Source organism: Apiospora aurea (assembly GCF_038362705.1).
Source record: "Apiospora aurea strain CBS 24483 chromosome Unknown utg000008l_segment0_segment0, whole genome shotgun sequence".
NCBI classification, from domain to species: Eukaryota; Fungi; Ascomycota; class Sordariomycetes; order Amphisphaeriales; family Apiosporaceae; genus Apiospora; species Apiospora aurea.
In genome coordinates, this window is record NW_027117395.1 from 2185550 (window position 1) to 2207584 (window position 22035).

The window sequence follows — 22035 nt, forward strand, 5'->3', positions numbered from 1 at the left end:
CGAGAGCTGCTTTGGAAATGCCGTCCGTAGACAGGGAATAGTCGAGGCCAGGCAATATGAATGCGACGCCACTGCCACCTCCTTCATCCAATTTGTCGAAAAGCAACGGCATGTATAGGTATTAGACGACTTCGGACGGAGCCACTGTTACCCATTCAAAGCCCTTCTTTCGCAAGCATATCTGCGATGTCGAGATAGAACGCAATGGCATTGAAGCTGTAGACGTAGTGCCAATTAATTGATTTCGCTCAATCACCCTGGATTCGTGTTGACTCACTTGGGATCCCTGCCTGCCCAAAGCTTGCGCATCATCCATCGGAGACGATTCGTCCAGTTGATAAGATCCAAATGGCTGACGCCGACCAAAGTGCCTTTGTATTGCCCCCACTGACTGGAGGTGACACTGACTAGTCCATCATTTGGGCCTTCGAGCCTCTCCAGAATATCACGAGATAGGCGGAAGGGGCTCAGGAATGGCAGCCGCTCCACCATCGCGCCGTAGGAGAAGTAGCGCACGCTTGGGTCGTCGGGTGTCTTTGGGTTGAATTTGTCTCTCATGTACTTCTGCGTCAATTGTGAGAAGGCACCCGTCTCGAACCCTGCGCCCTCTACGAGTTTGTAGACACTAGGCAAACGCTCCGAGCCGATTTCGTCGAACAGGTAGTCAGCAAAGGCACTGCCGTGGTGTGGGGAAGCAACAGTGACGAGCGATTTGACGTCGACGCCCTTGGGTTGTAGGTTCGAGATCATGTAGCGCGCGTCTAAGCCACCCATGGAGTGGGCAATGATGTTGACGCTCTTGCCCTTAGCCACCTCGGCAATGCCCTGGGCTAGCTTCTCGGCCCTCCGCTCGATACTGCCAGAAGGTGGCACAGCGGAGGCGAAGACCTCGATGCCATTTGCCTTGAGAGCTTCCGATATGCCACGCCAGTACTGGACGGCCGGGAGCCAAGGCCCGGCTACTTTTAGCTCGGCAAAGCCCAACAGTCCATGAGCCAGAACAATGGGGTGCTTTGGGGTGGCTACGTCGTGGTTGGATCAGCAACGGCAATGATGAGCATGCATCCTGGGCTGGGGGCTCACCATAATTTTCTCTGATATTGGCATAGTCGTCCTGTATGCGCCTGCCTAACTCTTTCATTCGAGGATCGCCATCATCAGAGGTAGAGTAACCGCGGTGCGGCGCAGGCGTGGGGCACCATTGACCAGCAGAGGGCCGAAGAGGCCGGGTCGTGGTAGCAGCGATTCGAAGCGGGCGGCAGATGTGGTTAACAGAGCAAGCCGATAAGCATCTGCTCGCGCTCTGGGTCATTGCGACCCTTAGCACCACGGGATATACGCAGTTGGTTTCGCTAGTGGGAAGCGAGGTGTGCTCACCGCCAGAAACAGGAATAAAGCAAGCAGGCCGAAAGCAGAGAATGCACAGCCAGCCGCGTGTTCGTTTGGGCCGAGGTGTGCGAAAAGGGAACCGTGACAGATGTATGCAGTTTTGGGCATGGCGGCATCAATTGGAGGATTTGGCGCGCACCGTTACAAAAGAGGCAGATGATGTCACCTCACTAGCGCAAGGGCGGACGTCTTGTCTTGTCCCTTGAGACCGACCCCCTTGAGTCCCTTCCAATTTTCGGCCTAGATCTGTTCTGGTCCTAGGCCCGGCTGCTTCCCTACGGCCCGCTGGTGTAGCATCCATCGAGCATTGCGGGGGGTGATTATCGTCGACCCCAACCAGCACTCATCACAACATTGAAATGTCGCCGTTTCTGATATCAATGTTCCTTACCTCGGTACACGCGTACTCATGCAGCATGCGACGACGGATGCAAATGTAAAGATGGACAGAACAACCTACCCTGTTACCTTTACCTACTTTACTACCGACTGTTTGCTCCCGGGTATAAGAGTGCAGACACGAAGGCGCAAGTGAGCAACGGGCGCAACCAATCCTGAGGCAGAGGAGCCCGATGGCCCTCCCCGATGGCCCTCCTGAGGTCCGAGTCACGACACGACCAGGCCGACCCCCGATTGATGATACTCAGGGGTTTGGGTCGTTTTGTGGCTCGAGCTCCCTTTCCCATTGCCCCAGAGTTGATGTTCAAGGTCACGGTTGGGGTTCGTCCATGCCCATCAATATCTGTGCCCAGCTCGTACGACTTGGCTTGGTCCCATTCGACGCCACAGCATCTAGGGTATCTAGATGAAGAAGCGGTCCCCGCGTCTTGTTTCATTGCTTTTTCTCAATAGTACCCGATATTTTGTAGAGATTTGGAGATCCTGGCTGTGAGTAAATTAATCCGTCTCGCAACGTACATACAGACACAGTCACACCGCACCTAAGCAGGCTAGGCTAGATAAAATTAACCGACGAACTGCAGTTTCAATGACTGACAATGCTCACATCAAATACCAAGTCAACGCTCGAGGGACGTCTGATCCACGTCGACATTGGAATCAACCTAGTTCATCGCTCGCTGTCATTGCCACACGTGAAAATACGCTTGTCGTCGTGGACCGCCCGCCGCTTTTTCGAACACAACACGTACACTTGACCCTTGACCTAGTGGAGCCGGACCACCCATCATGGCCTTCTACCTATCGTGTTCGCTGCCGGACGGCTTCATAGTCACGGTGGGATTCGCGACGACCCCAGCCCTGTTGACATCCGGAACGGGCAGAGCGCACCGTTGATCGCGACACCCGGCTGCAGCCATGGTACGAGTGTGATTGGTGTCTGTCCAGCTTAAGGCCCCCAAGCCCCTCTACATGTCTACCAACAGAACCAACAGACCAACACAATAATGTCGCGATTCTCTCTGCACTTGAGCGGATTCCGCTAAGCGAATCCACACGACCGCTTTCGATAGCCGCGTTAATTTATAGCCAGGACTCTCATTGGCTGTTGCTGCCCAGGGATTCTATAGCAGACCCAAACTGTCGGAATTCGTCCTCTGTGCTTTTGCTCAGTGCTATTGAAGTTGCGACGCAAAGATCGCCCATCCATCCCACGGCGGGATAATAACAGCGATTTGTGTGCTATTACTGGCCGGGTGAGGAATGACTCTTACTACGAGCATTGGGATCATCTGAAAGATACACGGTCCCGCGAACGGTGGTTCCGGCAGTGTGATCCGAAGAGCACACCCATCTTCTGCCCAGGCTGCCAGGATACCGTAAGGTAGGGGTGGACCACTGCCCTATCCAGGGGGGGCAAAAAATGGTTGGCAACTCCCAACACCGGTGACACCGCATATGCAGACATGGCAGGGAGCTCCATCATTGAACGACAATTCACCTTCGATGAGGAGAGACAGGGTTGGGGACATCGGGTCATGCTTGGATGAACTCCACTCGGTCCGGTGCTTGCACAGCACCCCCTCGGCATCCTCTTTCACTTGCGAGAAAGCGACGTGCATGGGGACCTGCTTGCCTTTCCCTTATCTCGGGTCATAGGCATCTTCCCCAGCCTTGAGCCTTATATATCTATCTACCGAGTCTCGGCGCCACATGCAGACTTTCCCTTCGTCCTACCCAAGGGTCTCCTTTCTGTTGTTGGTCACGCTTCAGCCAAGACATGAAGAGACAGTAGACAAAATGGTGGCGACTACAGGAAACTGCAGCACGGCCGTCGGCTGCTCCGAGACCTTTCTTCACAAGCCCTCGCTGGCTGGCTCTGTCGTTCTCCTGGCCATATTCGCGATCCTGATCCCTATCGCCTTTGCGCTGGGCGTCCGTTACCAGACTTCCGTTTTCGCCACGATCATCATCACGGGGTTAGCACTGGAAGTGCTCGGCTATATCGGCCGACTACTTCTAGCGGTTAACGATGCTTCAACCAAGACGGACTTCATCTTGTCCCTGGTTGGGACGATTCTGGGTCCGACCATCATAGCCCTGGCCTTATTCCGACTCTTACCACCAATCGTAGCAACGTACGGAGACGGATTCCAAGCATGGAGGCCTCAGTGGCACAACTCGGTCTTCTATGCTTTCACAGCTGTCTGTGTTGTCTTGCAGGTAGCCGGTGCCGTTATGGCCACCGTGCCGACAAATGCGGATGCGGTATGTCCAAAATAGGACAAAACTGAAGAGCGAAAACTGATCAGTCCTAGATTCATATTGGAATACGACTTCTCGTGGCCGGGCTTGCGATACACTTGTCGAGTATCCTTTTGTTTGCGCTCCTCGGTTTGCGCTTCGCTCTTGCTGTACACCATCGACAAGATATACTCCATGCGAACAAGTTGACTGTGCACAACACCCAAAGGTTCAAAGCATTCTTGATCGGTAAGTCACTACGTCAAATGCAGTATGTTCCCCCACTAATCAAGCCACCGAAGGTCTATCCCTTGCGGTACTGTTGCTCACAATCAGAGCGATCTATCGACTCGTCCCAATCTCGCAGGGCTTTGGTAGCCCCGTAGCTCGGGACGAAGTGCTCTTCCTGGTGCTGGACGGTGTGATGGTCCTCCTCACCGTGATCACGGCTTTTGCCTCCTTCCCAGGGCGCCTCCTCGGTACGACACTGCCCTCGGCTACGATACAGGAGCGCCGATTTGCGAGCAGGCCCGAGCGACCGTACCCTACCGCGCCTGTTCAACTACAGCCTTCGTACGCCCCTACATACTACCGCCAGAGTATCAAGTCCAGCAAGAGCTACTCGCCTCGTCAGAATACTTCTCCTCGAAAATACAACTCCCCGCAGCAAAACATGGTGGACAGTGAGGCTCTTTGGTGATTTCACCAACCATTGCAGCTCTCGATTCGCTTGGAATTCACATTATTTCGCACATACAAGAAAGATACCCACTTGTTTCTTCTCACACTTCTCCGACGGATATCAGCTCTTGGCACTGGCGCTCTCTGGCGTCGTGCTGCCAGAGCTGGGGCGGGCCCAGGTACTGGTTCTTTTCATCAGATAGGTTTGGCATTGGTCGCGAATTTTGTTTTCCTTGGAATGGTTATTGTACTTGTTGGGATGAATTGCTGTCTATATGGTCACCTTCGGCCTGTCGCTCATTGATACCAAAGTATGGAGTTCCGGATAATTACATGTACTCAAATTGAACTACTGCTCAGCCACTCTGGCCTAATTGAAGAGTCATCTTAAATATCAAGATAACCTCATTTTGAGGGCGCGTCTACGTATCTAAAGTCCCAGTGGTGGCTCAGTTCCCGGATAACTGAAAACGGGATAACTCCTTAGCATTAGGATAAGTGTAGTCGTCACCATTGGAATAGCTCGTTGAGACGTGACTTGTTCAGGGGCAAAACGTACAGTCCACACCGCCTCGTCCGGAACATGACGCTTTCCGTCTCCCTCTTCAATTTCGGGAGCCCAAACAGGCACTGACCGATAAGCATTCGCCTTACGCGTAAGCGCGCTGTGAAACAGCAAGTAAAGAAAACACTGACGACAATCGAGAAGCAAACATCGTGGGTCGGAAGGAACAATTGGCTCTCGGCCACGGATACCCTGCCACACCTCGCAACTACCGAAGGCCAATCGCGCGGTTCTGTATGCGTTTGATGGGGAAGCAAGGGATGCGCTGCGCGGTAGGCGTAGAAGCCAGAAGCAGGCCAAGTCACAACGGGTGTTCCCCATCGTTCAATCACATGTTGGTATTTGGCCGAGGGCTCTGCGCCAGACGCGGACGATCTTTATATGTTTCAAGGTTAGTTTGTTTAGCACAGGCGAGACTCCTGGCGACACGTGGGTGGTAGACGCCGCACCCGGATGGTGAGTGTGTTGAGAAAAAGGGGTGTAGGGCATTCACTTTGTGCCGGGCTCGGCGGGCGATAGGGATTGGGAAGGAATGAAGTAGGACTTGCTTTAACGCAGTCAACTGCAGAGAAACATTTTGGGGGGGGAACAAATTCGTTTTTTTTCTTCCTTTTTTGGTGAATTAGCCGCCATTCCGACATATCTTTAGTCTTCTGGAATAGCTAGAACCGCAATAAAAAGAGCATCAGCCGTCACGACGACAACACGTGCAAAGCGGATCGAGACAGACCATTGGGTCACCAAAGAGAAGTTCCTTTTTCATCTTGATATTTATCTTATATGTACGTAGCTGGCCTCTAGTAAACCGTGACGTTTCGCCCCAATTCGAGGAACCATTGAGTTTACTGTGCCTTCGGTGGGTACAGACCGCCCTTATCCGGGGTCTTGTTGCCGAGCTTCCCCTCGTCGATGTACTTCTGCAGGTAGTCGATGACCCCGGGATCCTGCAGCCCGCGCTCCTTGATGTAGTGCTGCTCGATGTAGGAGACGGTGTCGAGCCCGACGAGGTCCATGCCCCCGGCGGGCGGGATCTCGCTCTTGACGAACATCTCGTGCCAGACGGCGTCGAGGTCCTCGGGCGTGGCGACGCCCTCGGCCAGCACCATGAGGGACTCGCGCTTGACGGCGGCCCAGATGCGGTTGATGACGAAGCCCGTCGACTCCTTGCGGGCCTGCACGGGCACCATGGTGAGCCTCTTGAGGATGTCGAGGAGCCAGGGGAAGATGGCCTCGTGCGTGTCGCCGCACGTCATGAGCTCGACGACGCGGTTGCGCGGCGGGATCATGTAGTGCATGTTGAGGACGCGCGCGCGCGTCTCGGGCCGCAGGTGCCGCGACATCTCGCGCGACTTGTAGGACGACGAGTTGGTCGTCAGGACGGCGTCCGGGGGCGCCAGCCGCTCGAGCTCCGAGAAGGTCTCCTGCTTGATGGGCAGCTGCTCGGGCACGCACTCGGCGACGATGAAGGCGTTCTTGACGGCGGGCTCGAGCTCCTCAAAGAGCTCCACGCGGAGGTCGCTGCTCTCCACGTCCTCCTTGTAGTCGCGCGCGTGCTCCTGGATGTACTCGTGGGCTGCCGCCAGCTGCTTCGCGTCCGGGTCGCGCAAGTGCACCGTGTAGCCGCCCGCGGCCCAGGCGGCACCGATGCGGCGCCCGAGGACGCCGGCGCCCAGGATGGCGATGCTTCTGTTCTCGGTGGGCGGGTTGGTCCACGACATGATGATGACTGTCTGCAAAGAGAAAAAGGGCGGCTACTAGCAACGGTATATGCAAAAACTCTGCCGGGTTCCCTGAGGTATTAAATCAGCCCTGGCCATTTTATACTTTAAAGTTCTCGTATGGTACGCTGGCCCACTCTGGGGGGGTTTACCGCCCCTACATAAACATCCACGTATCCTGGGGCATTGACAGGTTGGGTGGATATGGTTTATGGAGTGTGACAGCGTGAACTAGAACTGCCCGCTCGGCATTGCTGCATTTTGCAACTACTTAGGAAATCGGCCCTTTCATATGAGCACGAATGCCGAATGCCGGCCTCCATGTGCCGGCAGCTGCAGTAAAGCTTGTCACGGCATCTTCGGGGCATGATGGTCACTGGCGTGGCCCTTGAAGAGCTAGCTAGCCTAGCGCTGTAGTCGGCGCCGCCGTAGATGTGGGCTGAAGTGGCACTTCCCGAGGTTCTCGGGGCATGACGCGCGGGGTGTACGACGCCAGGACAGGATTCGCAAATTCACCGTCGGGTCCTGCTCACACCTTCGAGGATGCCATACTGCGAGAGGCCGAACCTTGTCACGCAGAGCAGAAAGGTTGACCCGAAGCCCTGCAGCTGCAAGCTCCGGTTGCAGCAGCTGGCCAGGCCTGCGACACCATGGGGTACGATTCTGTGCATGCTTTCGCAATGAGAATCATCGATCCGACGCAGACTAGGTAGACAGGACGCTGGTTGGAGTTCAAACACTGTCGCCGTGCTGTTGTCTTGTGAGCGTCCGAGACTCGGCAACGGAGCGGAGCTTGCCGAATACTGAATACTGGCGAAGACTGGAAGCTTATCTTATCTTGACAAGTAGGTAGGAGTGCCATCCAGATGAGATGCTTGCGACATTTCCTCCGGTAATGCAACGTATCATGTGGACGTCAATTGATACTTGAACCGTAGACTATAGTTGTCAATGTTGAATATTTCACCTTGTTTGGATTTTGTGTTCAGTTTCGGTCATCATGGCAGACAGGGTGCCTCGTATCGACATATCCCCGCCGCTGCTCAACTCCGCATGCCCGTGGGCCACAACCCGGGAAGACCTCGAGGCACTTTTCCGGTGTTCGTTCACAGGGGCAATCACCATCAGGACATCCCTACTCGGAGAGGGGTTTCGCCATGATCCTGATATCCACCAGTACACATTCTTCGACCCAGTCACACATGCCACCAATGACGGGACCGAGTCGTCAACTGCTACTATTCCCGAGACAGCAAGCCTCAATACACTGGGGTACAGCCCAGTTCCGCTCGAGACTTACCTCTCCTACATAAGTGATATATCCCGAGGTATTTCAAAGCCGACGAACAAATTGATCATCGTTTCAGTAACCGGCACACCTGACGATGTTGCCGAATGCTATTGCTTCATTGCGAAGCACAGCCTCCAGGTGAACATACCATTGGCTATGGAGGTCAACCTAAGTTGTCCGAACATACCCAATGCGCCGCCGCCAGCATACTCGGGCGAAGCTCTTTCGCGGTATCTGGCCGTTCTGAAAGCCGTCATCAGCACAACGCCTGAACTCCCACGCATCCCCTTCGGGCTGAAGACGCCACCTTACACCTACGCGGACCAGTTCAAGACGTTGTTATCTGCTCTTGCGTCCGCAGGCTCGCCTTGTCCTGTCAGCTTTCTGACGGCAACGAACACTCTGGGCTCGTGCCTCGTATTGGCCAACGAGGACGGCGCTCCCGGGAAGCCTCGGCTCCCTGGATTGGGAGTAGGGGGGATGGCCGGAGCACCTTTGCATCCGCTGGCTTTGGGCAACGTGTCGACTCTTAGGAGGATGCTGGATGCAAGCGAGGCGACCAACCATGTGGATATCATTGGCGTAGGGGGCGTAGAAGATGGGTTTGGGTATGGAAGAATGAGAGGTGCTGGTGCCGCTGCGGTTGGCCTTGCGACTGCCCTGGGTAGGAAAGGGTTGAAGGTTTTTGAAGAGATCGGGCCGAACACGAACCATCCCCATTAACAGTCGGAGGCAAGGGCTGGGGCCATTCCTCGTGTTATTCCGTACCTCTATATCAAACTGCTGTTCGACACCGCACCATACTGATTCCAGCTCGCGTAGCTCGCGGGCACCTCATGAAGCACAGCGACCATACCGTTCTGCTCTGCTCTATATTAAGCCAATACTAAACCTGAGGTCAGCAATGGGACATTGTTATGCCGAAGCTAGGTTGGCTCATGCCATACCGCCGCCATCTCTAATGCCAATCTTCCGTAGGGCTACAATCGAGATATCCTTCGCTTGCTTGCGGGATGCGACACACATACCAGTTTATGGATCGATAGTTCCAAACGCACCTCGAACGATGCAGGCAAGTTCCGGGCGACGAGCCTGTCCACCAATCGAATCATTCAGGGAGCCCAAGAAATTCTCCGCGGACAATGTTGAAACCCATCTGTAGAACAGATGGGAACATCCAGGCTGCCGAGGTATATAGATTTGGGATGTCGGGATCGCGAACCGTTGCTTTCTTCGTCAGACCTAGTCCACTCCGAGGCCATTGATTGGCGGAGAAAATATGCGCGGACGGTGAATCTTGGCCATCAGCACTGGCAGACCCCAAGTTTTGGAACCATGACAGCTACGCTACTGTAAGGAAGCTAGCAAGCTAGGTAGGCAACCCCACTGAAGGAGAGACCAGAAGCGACCCCCCCCCCAAGTCCTGTCATTGGGCTCAGGAAATGTCCGATGCAGCAGCGGGACAGGACGCAACCTCAAGCTATTGTAAGAGATGTGTTTGATACATACACCAGACACAAAAATACAAAGAGACAGTTCACCAACACTCTGGTATTGTTTTACTAGTTCAATGCTGCAGATATATATGTATGCATAGTGAAACGGAAAATGCACGCTCATTTTTAATATAGAAAACCATAGGGATCGAAAATTTGGATGCGTAAATGCAGTGTACTCGATATAAACGAACAATCACATATGTATGACACGTTCACTCCAAAGCCTCGGCGCCCCCCCAATTCCTATGATGGAAAGACCCACAGGTCGCGCGTACCTCCATTCTGGGATAATGTTTAATGGAGCACATACCTAACTGGGGTGTAGGCATCGATGCGTATTTGAAGCTTGAAAGAGGCATTGATATGGAAGCATCGTGACTGGAGGAAAAGACCTATCAGGGGCATTGGAAGTGTGACTCTAGCCTGTATTTCTAAAGCTGAAACCTTGGTAACGCATGTTGACAACCTGCCAGCAATTTATCCGGCCACCAGACCGGTTACGGTTATGTAACGTCTAATCAAGCGCAGACATAAGAGCACCATCCAAATGAAACATTTCAATCCAGAGCCGGACCATGGTTACCGTCCATCCCATCTCTTGACAACCCTGTCTCACGTTGGACTTTAAGAGACACCTAGGCGGCCGGGAAACGTGTACATCATGTATCAAGCAAGAGCGAACTCCAGGGCACTGTAGAAGCGGCCGTGAGGGACAGGTTGATACATTTGATGCACATACGAGCAAGCGGGTTCTGCCAACCCCGCCAACGCCACCATTTCCTGGGTAGGGGTTATGTGCGTCCTTGGGTTTCCGCGCTTGCTCTTAAGGGATGGGATGGGCTCGATTTTTTCGGCACTATCCACCAGAATATTGATCGAATCGCATCACGGCCATTACTATGGGAACCATAATTCTCTCCCCTAAGTCTGCATAGCTACATGTATATAAAGTATGGATGTAAATATATCAGACACCCGTCCTTAAGTCTCAAAGCGTGGTGTGAATTATCCCGACTTGAGCTTGGCGTGCTGATAGTGGACCACGTTCCCCATGGGCTAGTCAGAAATCCCCCAGCATCCATGCAACTCCACGAACTCTCTCAGATTTGCTTTAACAAGTGTCGCGCGATCGCAGGGGGGGGGCTAGAAACTGCATCGGGGTGTTGAGGCGAAAGCAATAACCACCGTTCGGTTGCTTGTGTGCGCTCGCTGAGGTCGCCCTCGCCCATTCCTACCTGGCCTATTCAGCCTGCCTCAAGGCAATTAAGCTGGCCTCGGTATTACCCGACTTTATCCATCCAGTACGCGACCAAGAGATCTGGTCTCGAAACCAAAGGAAAACCTCTGATGTAAGCTCAGATCCATATCTCCGACTATCCGGCCTCGAAGGGAAACAAGAAACAACATCAAAGATCAACAAGAAAACCGTTTTTGTTCCAAAGTTTACTACCCCGGCACCCTGACCTCTCTCAGACGAGCATCTTGGACCCCGGCAGCCTGGCCTGACTGAGGTGGGCTGAGAAGTTCATCCCCAGTCGATCAACCCGATTGCGCCGGGACCGACAAGTCCTGGAGAATCCTGCGATTTGGTAGCTGGAAGAATTATAGCCACAGCTTGGGGGCAAGTCGCGGTAAGCTGTGGCCTCTCAGGTATATTATTCCGGCCATCTATCTTATCGCTCCTTCTATAGGTAGTATCGCTTGGCCGTTTACCTGCGATACCGTTGTGTCCCCTCCACGACTTGCGACACTATACTTCACGTCAACACTACCTCAATTTGACAACCCAAGAGGCGCTCAGCGTCAAGGAAGATCACCATCCACTGAAGGTCATCACGCCCGATTTCACACCCCACCTTTTCGTGACAGGTGACGGCGGCGTGCCTGCAATTTATTACCACCAATAACTCTCGCTGGTATGTTCCCACCTGGCGATCTTCCTTGAACCCCAGATCCCTACTTATCTAGATATTAGACATCTGCACGTCACAAGTGTCGGCACTCTCCCCCAACATCTCCCGTAGCAAGCGTTGCTGTTTGTTTGACCTGAGTCGTGACTCCGCATCGACTACTCAGTCATTTTTGTCATGCGAGGTTCGTTTCCGAGGCGATAAAACGTACTTTCTGGGATACGCGATAGAGTCCTGAACCTCTTGGAGCTAGGACTCGCCGGTGGGCAACAATCCTTGGATGATTCATTTTCGGGTTGTACGCTTACTGTTCTTGGAATCGTGCTTGCGGATTTCGGTCGGATTTCCAGGGCTAGCTTGCGGTGTTACTAACAGAAACGCCTACGCCCTCCCTACGCAGGATGGCCGCGGTCCATCAGTTACAGGCAACGCCCTCACCGTCTACACATCGTCCCCGGAGCATGGTTGAGGCAACTATGGCACCGACGCCTGGCATGGAGATTGACCATCGTCCCGAATCGCCAGCGACGAACGGGGTCAGGTTTGGGAGTGGACCGCAACAAGGTGACGCGAGGATCCCCGTCGTTGTTTATGGATCGGGCCAGGAGCAAATCGTTTCGGTATTTGCGGACGTTTTGGGAAAACCTTCTCGATTGACACAGGATTTTCGGAACGTCACATCTGCAGATGCAGAATATGTTGTCGGTATTCCTGCTGAGAAAGCCAAAGAGGACATAGCCACTCGCGACAAGGCTCTAATGGTTGTCATTAATGCACATTGTGTGGCTCTTGGTATGCCGCCAGATACAGTGTTGTCATCGCAATGCGACTACGAGTTTCTATACACGGAAACTCCTTTCTTCCGTCGGGACTTGGCACGCTTCACTTCTTTCGTCCTCGGCCAGATCAACCATCATGAAGAGCTTATGGCAAAGCCTCGGACCTATTTCATCTCAACCACCTTTCCAGATGTGCGCGCAGCGCTTCCGAACCTGGACATACTAACGGTCGGGGCCGATGCTGTAGAGATACGCGTTGACCTGCTCAAGGAGCCACTTGATGACGGCAGCTTCTCGGCGGTGCCCAGTCTGAGCTATGTGGGTGAGCAGGTCATGCTGCTGCGGCAGAGGACGGAGTTACCTCTCATCTTTACAACTCGCTGTACTAGGGAAAACGGTCGCTTTCCCATGGAAAATCCGGGCCTGTACTATGACTACTTGTACCGGGCAATTCAGTGGGGCGTGGAATATATCGACGTGGAAGTCTGGCTTCCCGAATCTATCCGACAGAAGCTTTACGAGCAGAAGGGAAACAGTCATATCATGTCCGCATTTCACGACTTCTCGAGCACCTTCAAGTGGCCTTCGGCTCAGGCTCAAGCGGTCTTTCTCGAATCAAGGAAATACGCAGACATTGTCAAGATGATTGCTTTCATCAGCGAACATAACGAAAACTTTGAGCTCGAATACTTCCGCTCCAGGATACGAGCAGAATATCCAGATGCACCACCCCTTTCCATGGTAAACATGGGAGAAACAGGGCAGCTATCACGCACGCTCAACAAGGTGTTCACTCCCATAACGCATCCTTTGCTTCCGATCATCGCTGCCCCGGGTCAGATGAGTGCATCGGAAATCAATGCGGCGCTCTCACTGCTTGGCCAACTACCGAAAAGGAGTGTTTACGGCATTAGTACTCCCGCCGCACGCGTCGCCACCCCCCAAGCGCCATTCTATGAAAAGTGTTTCAATGAGTTGGGCTTGCCTCATGCATTCTCCGTCGTGGAAAGGCATCCCAAAGCGGGTGGTATCGAAACATGGTGCGATCAGAGATCTTTTGGCGGTGCCTATTTGAGCCCAGCTGTTCCGTATCCTAACTTACTGCGCAATAATCCCTTCTTTGCTCGGTTACGCGATGGTTCGGGTCCAGTACTCACTGAGGCTGCTCGGGTTATCGGCATGATTGATACCATTGTCGTACGCTCGGGAGCCAGCTCGACCCCTATCTCGGCACCGGCGTCTATTCCCTCAAGTCCAAGTCGGCGTGGCGAATCGAATTTCTCTGGGCACCAAATTGCGAATTCCGGCTTACCCCCTAGCTCCACTATCATCTTGGATAATGCAAGCTGGCGTGGCATACTGAGCACACTTACACGGGATCTGGCCCCGTCGGCCTATTTTGGCCGTACCGCCTTGGTGCTGGGCTCAAGTTCCGATGATGCCGCATCTACGATATACGCGCTCAAAGCCCTGAAGATAGGTAAAGTCTATACTGTGGGATTCAAGACACCATTTTCGCTTGCTCGCGGCATGGATATCGAACCATTCAACAGCCTTGAGAGCCTGCAACGTGCGCGTATGGTAGGCGATGAGGCCAGCCCTTTCGTCATAGTTTCTGCTCTAAGTCCCGACAAGAGCAACATTGTCGGTATGCTGCTCCGCGTATTCGGTGGATCTAGAGGATCACCACCCCCAAATACACATAAGGTGTTCCTGGACCTGGCCGATGGACCGCGAAAGGGGGACCCGGGAATCGTGGCGGAGCAGAGCGGCTTTGCGGCTTATGGTGTCGCGGACTCTTCGGCATTTACGACGGTCGAGACTCTGAGGCTTCTGGTAGGACAGAACGTGCCGTATAGTTTCGTCCGACTAGCGAGCGGACGGGGAATGTTTTAAGTTCTCCGCACGACCTCGCGCTGGTTGCCGTATCGCATTGGTTCTTTCTTGAAGTAGCCACAGTGTGAGCGATATACCAGAGCGCTACAGCCGTGCCTGGCGATTGACAGCATATCCTAACGATTGCCAGAGGTCGTTTGGTTTACGAGAGTCTTCACACGGATTCTCAAAAGTGAGCCATTCCCGGAGGTATATCGAACCACAGCCTCTCAAATAGCAGGGGCAATATTCTATTCCTGTTTGACGGAATGGATGAGCCACATAGTTTCTATCATGCAATATAGCATGCTGCAAATCTGAAGTTGGCTCAGTCTTGGTGCCGGGAGCTGGAGGGAAAGATGACTGGTGTAGCATGTTCGCGGCGTTATAGCTTTGGGAGTTTGCTCTATGAAGTGGGAATAGGGGGCGTGAGCATTGATTTAACACTTTGGATATATCAACACAAAGGGGAGGAGGGGTGATTTTTGGCTAGCCTACACGACTGGGAAGTGGATAGATACCATTCTCTTCGCTATATCTCAATGCTGTATCGGTAAGAGGATGGTGAGTTGGATACCATAGATCTATAACATCACCTATCTGATTTGATCTGTCGTGAAACAGCATCCACTGGGTCGCATCAATGCCTGATCATGGTGCGTGCACTATATTTACCCACGGCGGAATCGGTGACGAAAAGGTGACCATCATTCATTCACCTTTAGGGCTCTCTGTATAGTTGTATGTAGATAGAGAAAGTGTTCCTTTGGACAGGGCAGAGTGTTCGAGGCGAAGAGTTGCGGCAGCGCCAGGCTGGACGACGTTCGAGTTCACGTTTGCGGCGTCGCGACAACGCTCGGCTCGACGACGCAGCGAAACATCGTCAAGCCACCCCGACGTGGGCGAGCGGTGGTACCCGGACCTCTTGCAGGACATCCGGGAGCCGTAAGCTGGGGAGGCTACGGGGAATAACGAGGGGGTTGACGGCTGCATGTACTGCCATTCTATCTCAGCATAGCCTCTCTTGTCAACTGGCTGAGTTTTCACCGTCTTGCGAGTGCGTCCTCTACACTTCAAATGGCCGAGTGTTGCTCGGGTGATATAGGTACACGATGTCACGGCGCCTAACCAATGCTCTAATTAACCGAGCCAACCCGTCCCCAACCGGGCAAAAGGATGATGTTGTCAAGTCAGCGTCTTGACCGTCTACTATATCTTATCACCAATCCTTACACGTACACAATGCGTTGACCTGACGACGGATAAACTGTCAAGATTAAACAAGCGACCTTGTTCTACGCACCGATCGATAGAAGCAGGATAACACAGGACGTCGAGCAAGTCCTATTTTTCCCCTTCTCTCTCTTACCCCCTTCTCTCTATCTGTTTTTACCCCCTTTTCACACAGCGTTACCTTCACGAACGTTAATTGTCCGCCAAACTCCACAACACGGAGAAAAAAAAGTAGACCCATCCAAACGTCACCTACCGCAATCAAGAGAGATTAAGGGGCGGCGGGTTCGCTCGCCATTGTGGCAACGCTCTCGCCCAGACCATTTGTTATCGTGGGGAGCTCGGGGGTTGTTTGTGCTCTTGACTCGTGGCATAGCCGTTTGGATGGAGATAGAGAGATTCAAGGTATGGATACACGACGGTGCACTAGTGATGGTTTACTCCGTGGCGGGTTCACGATCTAGCTAACCTGTATCCCCGCGGCTGCGCCTCGGTAGACGGGGTGGGTGTCGTCGTGAAGAGGGGCACCGCTTTCTTGGGCCGATCTACATGGCGATCGTACATGTTTCTATTCTAGCATTCCTGGATGGTGGTGTATGTTCAGTGGCGAGATTGAAATGCTTACGTATTCCCCGAGGGTGCTCCAGACAAGTGGAAGAAAGAAGCCAAATGTTTTGTGACGTATATGCCTCCCGAGCCTCGATGTTGAGAGCACACTTGGTTCAATTCGTGTCAGATACCATGATACAGTTATCGGTAAGTGTTCAACTTCGCCATACCGGGCTTGCCATTGCCCCTCTGCCTGTTGCTTCCATCCAGTCACTGCTGAGACAGGCGAGTTTGATTGGGCACCAGGACGTTGCATTCGCTAGACTAGATGGAGGGCATACCACCTGCTTTCTTGAGGGTGTCACAAGGTATGGTTTCGGTCTGCTGAGCTCTATGGCCCCGAGAGAACAGTCGACGGAAAGGGTGATGCCACGGAAGGGGCTACGGAAGTCGCACCGGCTTTCCCTATATTTAGAATTCCCAGGAGGGTAGTCAGCGTACGTCTGATTCCGAAATGGTTGGCAGCATGCGGCTGACGTGAATACTTTCAAAATGAAATTCCAAAAGAAGCAGACCTGAAGAGAATGAAGCCAAAAGAAGCCTGTGTGTGTATGATTCGGGGCTCTCCTCCCGTGGGGTATGCTGACATGACAGCGAGGCAGACGAACAGCCTTGTCCGGCTCTCGCTCTTCGTTCCCCTTCTCTCTGTCGCGCTCTCCATGTTTCTCTCTCGCTTCCGTCCCCTTGGTATAGCTGCTTGTAAACAGAAAGAGAGCAATAAGGTTAGACGTGAAACCGGTGGCGTCGGCCTTGTTCGTCTCGGGGAACCAGCTCGTCAAGATGCATGCAGGAGCGTGGGCCAGACGCAAGTCAGTTCACGGAGGCTTCGGTATTGTAGTTTTCTTGTGCGTAGGCGGTCATGTCATGCACAGTTGTTACGTCCGTCCGAGGTTGGACCGGGTTGGCACACACACATACCTACATATGGATGTATGTGTCGAGCATCATGCGCACAAACAATACCTGGTCTGGGCGACTAACTTACATACAGACGTCCATACAGAAGATCCAAAGGCGCATCTGTGGAGAAAAGAGGAGCCAGAGCCTCCGATAGTACGCATGTGTGTAAGCAAGTATGTAGGTTGTTAGGCATGTAGGCGCTGCTAGATACGGATATGTAGACTTCCCGCATGACGGACAACGCCCACGCCTCTCCTGTGCTTCTCGTACGACACGGACTTACCTAGACGAGGCGAAGGTGGTTACCGTGGAGACTCGTATTGCGTATTAAAGGGAGAGAGAGAGAGTCGTTGCAGAAAAACATGGGGTACAGTTGGGCCCTGGGAAAGTGCCTTGCGTGTCGTGTGAAGCTGGTAGCTGATGGATTCCTGCAATACGTTTGATCATCAGTACTTCCCTTGTTCGGGACATCGAAGCGTGCCTATCGAACGTCTTGCCGCGACGCCCACACCCTGTCTGCGTGTGTAGGCTGTATGAAGTCATCATGCTCCAGAGGTGTGGTAAGCCATCAAAGTGGCCAACCTCCGTCGATGGACGAGTGCGTATCATGCCGAGTCTAGAGAAAAGCCTTTGCGAGGTCAGGCATCTACAGGCTCGGCGTAGACCATACCTTGCCTTTGGGGAGATTTGTAGGGAGTTTGCAAGGTGCTGGTGCCCAACGGCGCCGAAGAAGGAAGCTCCAGTGTGAGTGAGAAAGGCCCCCCAATCGATAGGCGCGCGCAGCATTGATTCAGGTGCATCATCCATTGGCCTAACCCGGGTTTGCTGGCTCTAGAAAAGCTACAGACGACGAGTGAAACAGAACGCTGTGGAGCATTCCGGGCCTGACCCATTATGCAGCTATGTCCTCGGCGCCTTCGATCACCGGAAGATAGGGGGGTTGGAGGAGAGAGGGGCAACGGGAAGGTCTTGTCGTCGATTTCATCAATTGCCTTCAAGAACCGAGGTCTGAATAGCCGTTACCGGGGCATATGGATTTCGCCATCACGATGCTGGGGCAGATCAACAAAGTCCTTGCTCGGTGGTGAGCCCAGTGGCAGATGACGACGGGGTCATCCCATAAAACACGGACTTAATAGACGCACACACACGTGCAGCCGGATACTACTGCAAAGAGCGAAGGATGCCGGCCGCCAGAAGAGGGCTGAAAAAAAGTTCAGACGACAATGCCTGTTCCTGCTCCATCAGGATTGGACCGATCAGTGACTGACAGGCGCGAGTTGCGACGATCTGGTTTCGAAGTCGCAGTCAAGGAATGCCATCGTTCGCGACAACGTGGATAGGTAGCATTGATCCACTGCAGGGTACTACAAGTACCTGGGCAACTGGGCAATGTAAGTCATTGCCAAAGCCGGCGTTGTGTGCAGGCGTTGTCCTTGTCACGACCGCGGAAACCCGGTGAAGCGTGGTGCGGGACTATTGCTACATGTGTGCTAGCCCTGCCAACTTGTGGGAGTTGAGCTAGTTGTGCCCCTGGCGGTGCTCTGGAAATTTCGGGACACTGATTGCGCCCCAAACGTACTTACCGAAAAGACCCCTCTTGCTAGTTGGTTTGGCATGGCACTTTGCCGTTGACGCTGTTTTCGTCGTTGACGTGCCGTCATCGTCATTACCCGAGGTGTTGTCGTCGTGTCTCTCTCCCAAGCCGTCGTGTTTGCTGGTTCAACATCGTATGAGGGTGCCGAGTCTCCTGGGTTACTTCATAAGGCGATTGGGCTGCTTGCCAAATACGTTGGTTGGATGGTAGTACCTAGTGCCAGTTGTGCCAGTAAGTGCCAGTAAGCGCCAAAGCACCGTACTTTTTACCTGGAACCTGCTAGCCGGTTAGCTTCAAGTGCCCTGTTCGTCTGGTCTTTTCGGGGCTAACGGCCGCAACCGTCCCGTCTTTCCAGCGGGTGGGGTGCCCTGTAGGGTGCCCGGTAGGGGTGGCCCTGCGTTCGTCTGCCTGCCCTCACAACCGCTTGACCCTGCAACCCTGCAACCCTGCCTGCTCGGTGGGCGCTGGTGCCAGTTGGCAGCCAACGGCCGCGCCGACTTCCCCGCCGGTCCCCTGCCCGCCTGCCAGCAAGGACTATAACACCGCTCTTATACCCGTTCTCCACGTTTTTTTCTTCTGGCCTCATGTCTGTCTCAGTCCCGAACATCTGGGCTTTGTATAGCAGACGGCAGCTATAGTAGCGCCATCATGCGCCGGGATGGGCGAAGCTGAGATAGACGAGGCAGACGCAGCTCCATCTCGTCCGTCACGTCCAAGCTTTTCCGGCCTTCGCTTCCTGACGCCAAACATGCTGGCATCCATCTTCATGCTCATGCTCGATGCGTTGATACATACGTAGATAGAGCAGATCTGGGTTCGGTTGCTAGATATGTGGCTTAGCCATCCAGTCTATTTCTCGGCCGGTACCGCACCTGGCCCAAGTCGGCCGGTCCATGTAAAATCGCAAGATTGTACGATTTGGGACCAGAAAAAGCCCAGCAGTGGCACACTCCTGCGATAAACGCGACTTTAGGGTTGTTCTGTTCAGTGTCCCCCTATGTATGGCGTACGTACGCTGGTACAGACGGGACCCAGCCGAGAATGGACCGTGGTACTGTGGGAGGAGCATGCCCGCCCTGACACGATTTACACCGGGGGCCCTTCAAGCTTGGGCACGGTTTGGCGGGCCCCCTTTCACGTCACAAGCAGCTGAGGAGCTACCATGCTGTCTGCACTCCTGAAATCTCCCTACTGCATCCCACTGATTCAGGTAGGTAGGAGCTTTGGCTGTTTTTCGGGTGTCGGTCAAGAGGCCTGCTAGTTGCCAATTAGTACGGTTACTTCACAGCCACCATGGCCATTGGTTTACATCCTAGCTTAATAAACTTCATCGAATGTTCTTTTGGTCTGGTACCGAGCACGTCGCAGCAATCCACATCCACAGGAACCGGGGGTGGGCGTGTGCTGCCTTGGGCATTTGCTGCATCTCTGTCACCTTCACGTAGCAGCAGTAGCAGTAGCAGTGGCAGTAGCAGCGGTAGCAGCAGCAGTAGTAGGAGCAAGGCGTGCCAAATGTATGTGCATCTATCTGTCTTGGTACTAGCTGCCCGTCCCATCTCAACTCCAGTTGCAAGGCGGCCGAGTCGTCGCAAGATTGAAAGCAACCCCTTGGGTCGTGCCTTCCTCTCGAGCAGCAGCCACAGATAAGCATAAACGAGAAGCGAGAAAGACCAGATGAATCCCACGTAGCCAATCGAAACACGTTTGGCGATCATGCCACAGACGATGGACAACTGCCGCGTGGAGTCCTGTGCTTGGTAGGCTGGTTGCATTGCGCATCCAGCACGGCTATAGAACGTACATTATGTACGATACCCTACTTATAATAGGTATAATATGGCGGTTGAGACAGAACTGCTTTCGCTTGCTTAAGCGACTGCCCGGCTCCAAACTTGTGGCGGGCTTGGGCGAAGCCAAAAGAAAGCAGGAGCAGGGCCGTTCCAGCATTGCAGCTCGTCACATGCCATGCCCCATCCGCTAAGCTGCGCGGGCTGGTTGGGAATCGCACATACATAGGGTCAAGCGGCGGGTGCTGAGATCTGTAGAAAGCCGGTTCCTAGATATTGATGAAAAGCCGATGCAGGTAATCTAATTCGCCTTGGTGATCAATGGACCCTCTGCATCTACAACATCATCGCCTTCTCACGGTCTGAATCATTGTTGTTATTATTATTAGTTAAGAATGCATGCGTACTGATGCATCACCACGCCTAGTAGAATGCCATGATTATTCACTCTTCCTTCCTCTTCTTTTCAATCCTATTCTACAGGCCAGCTGGCTATGTATGCGTATTCATTCACCCGCCTCTCGCTTCCATATTAACCTCGTGGGTAAAGTAGGAAAGGATACAGTAGCATGCGGGGAAGCAGAGAAGGCAGGCAACATGCCCAACTCCAATAGAGAAATGATCTGGTTGGCGTCGAACTGAGCGATCGAGGGTTTGAGGCATTATCTCATGCATGGGGCCGATAGATTAATAGCCAATCAATTATACGTACATGGCTGCAGTAACAATGTCCCTTTTAGCAGCTATCACATCGGTGACTGCTCAATTAGAGCCGTCAATTCCTTCGTCAATGCGTTCATTCGCCAATCTCCCGAACAGAACATTGAATGTTGCGAGTGAGCATCTATCAAGCCTGAAGGAACCCTTGGACCGAGACCTGTAGCAAGGTTCAATGAATGCTCTATCTTATCAATTACCAACCTGCCGTTGTCGGTCAAGAAAATCCCAAGAGCAACCGCCGCGGCAAACCCCGCGCGCTAAGAGCATGTACCTAAGGTTAGGTGGGCACATGCAAACATGCCAGACACACCTCACATCAAAGTGATAGCTTCGAGGAAAAAGAAAGAAAAAAACCTACATGCACCGCCGGACGTGCCTGCCCCCGCAACAAGGTCTCCTCCGGTAGAATCGTGATCATACACATACAGTCGCAGTCATCCTCGGCTCTTCTTCCCCGTTCGGTGAGGCGCCATTGGACCTCGTCCTCCGAATGTCTTGCCCGTGCTGAGGAGCGGGCGAACCATGGTTCACGGCTGAGTGAATTCCAAGGTCAGCGTCACATCACTGCAGCCTCTATTCCGCGGCCACACGCCATTCTGGAGCATCGCGAGCCTTAAAGCGGCTCGTGATTAGGCCCACGGTGAGCATTCGAACCCCATCCCAACGTTCAAAAGGAATGTTTGCGCTGGGCAAAAACAAGCGGGTAAAACAAGCAACATGTGGAAGAGAGACGTCGGCACAAGGATCCATGCTCTCGATGTTATAGTCGCAGTACACTTACACAGGCCGGGCGAGAGAGGGCGTCGTGGATAGTAGTTGCTTCAACTTGCCCGATTGGG

At 53.4% G+C, this 22035-nt stretch overlaps 5 protein-coding genes across 5 annotated transcripts; 3 read left to right on the forward strand and 2 right to left on the reverse strand.

Annotated features, from left to right (window-relative positions):
- Positions 1-155: 155 nt before the first annotated feature.
- On the reverse strand, positions 156-1312 carry PG986_012148 (uncharacterized protein; the record flags this gene model as incomplete). The annotated part of the gene is made up of 3 exons (XM_066848370.1): positions 156-216; positions 278-1022; positions 1084-1312. The coding sequence occupies 3 exons, from the start codon at positions 1310-1312 to the stop codon at positions 156-158; spliced, it is 1035 nt and encodes a 344-aa protein (XP_066695066.1).
- A 2276-nt stretch (positions 1313-3588) lies between these two features.
- On the forward strand, positions 3589-4732 carry PG986_012149 (phospholipid-translocating ATPase; the record flags this gene model as incomplete). Its single annotated transcript, XM_066848371.1, has 3 exons — positions 3589-4056; positions 4107-4281; positions 4335-4732. The coding sequence occupies 3 exons, from the start codon at positions 3589-3591 to the stop codon at positions 4730-4732; spliced, it is 1041 nt and encodes a 346-aa protein (XP_066695067.1).
- A 1388-nt stretch (positions 4733-6120) lies between these two features.
- On the reverse strand, positions 6121-6996 carry PG986_012150 (3-hydroxyacyl-CoA dehydrogenase- NAD binding domain; the record flags this gene model as incomplete). The annotated part of the gene is made up of 1 exon (XM_066848372.1): positions 6121-6996. One exon carries the CDS (start codon positions 6994-6996, stop codon positions 6121-6123), a length of 876 nt encoding a protein of 291 aa, XP_066695068.1.
- A 1000-nt stretch (positions 6997-7996) lies between these two features.
- On the forward strand, positions 7997-9010 carry PG986_012151 (FMN-linked oxidoreductase; the record flags this gene model as incomplete). The annotated part of the gene is made up of 1 exon (XM_066848373.1): positions 7997-9010. One exon carries the CDS (start codon positions 7997-7999, stop codon positions 9008-9010), a length of 1014 nt encoding a protein of 337 aa, XP_066695069.1.
- Positions 9011-12172: 3162 nt separating this feature from the next.
- On the forward strand, positions 12173-14371 carry PG986_012152 (uncharacterized protein; the record flags this gene model as incomplete). The annotated part of the gene is made up of 1 exon (XM_066848374.1): positions 12173-14371. The coding sequence occupies one exon, from the start codon at positions 12173-12175 to the stop codon at positions 14369-14371; it is 2199 nt and encodes a 732-aa protein (XP_066695070.1).
- Between the last annotated feature and the right edge of the window lie 7664 nt (positions 14372-22035).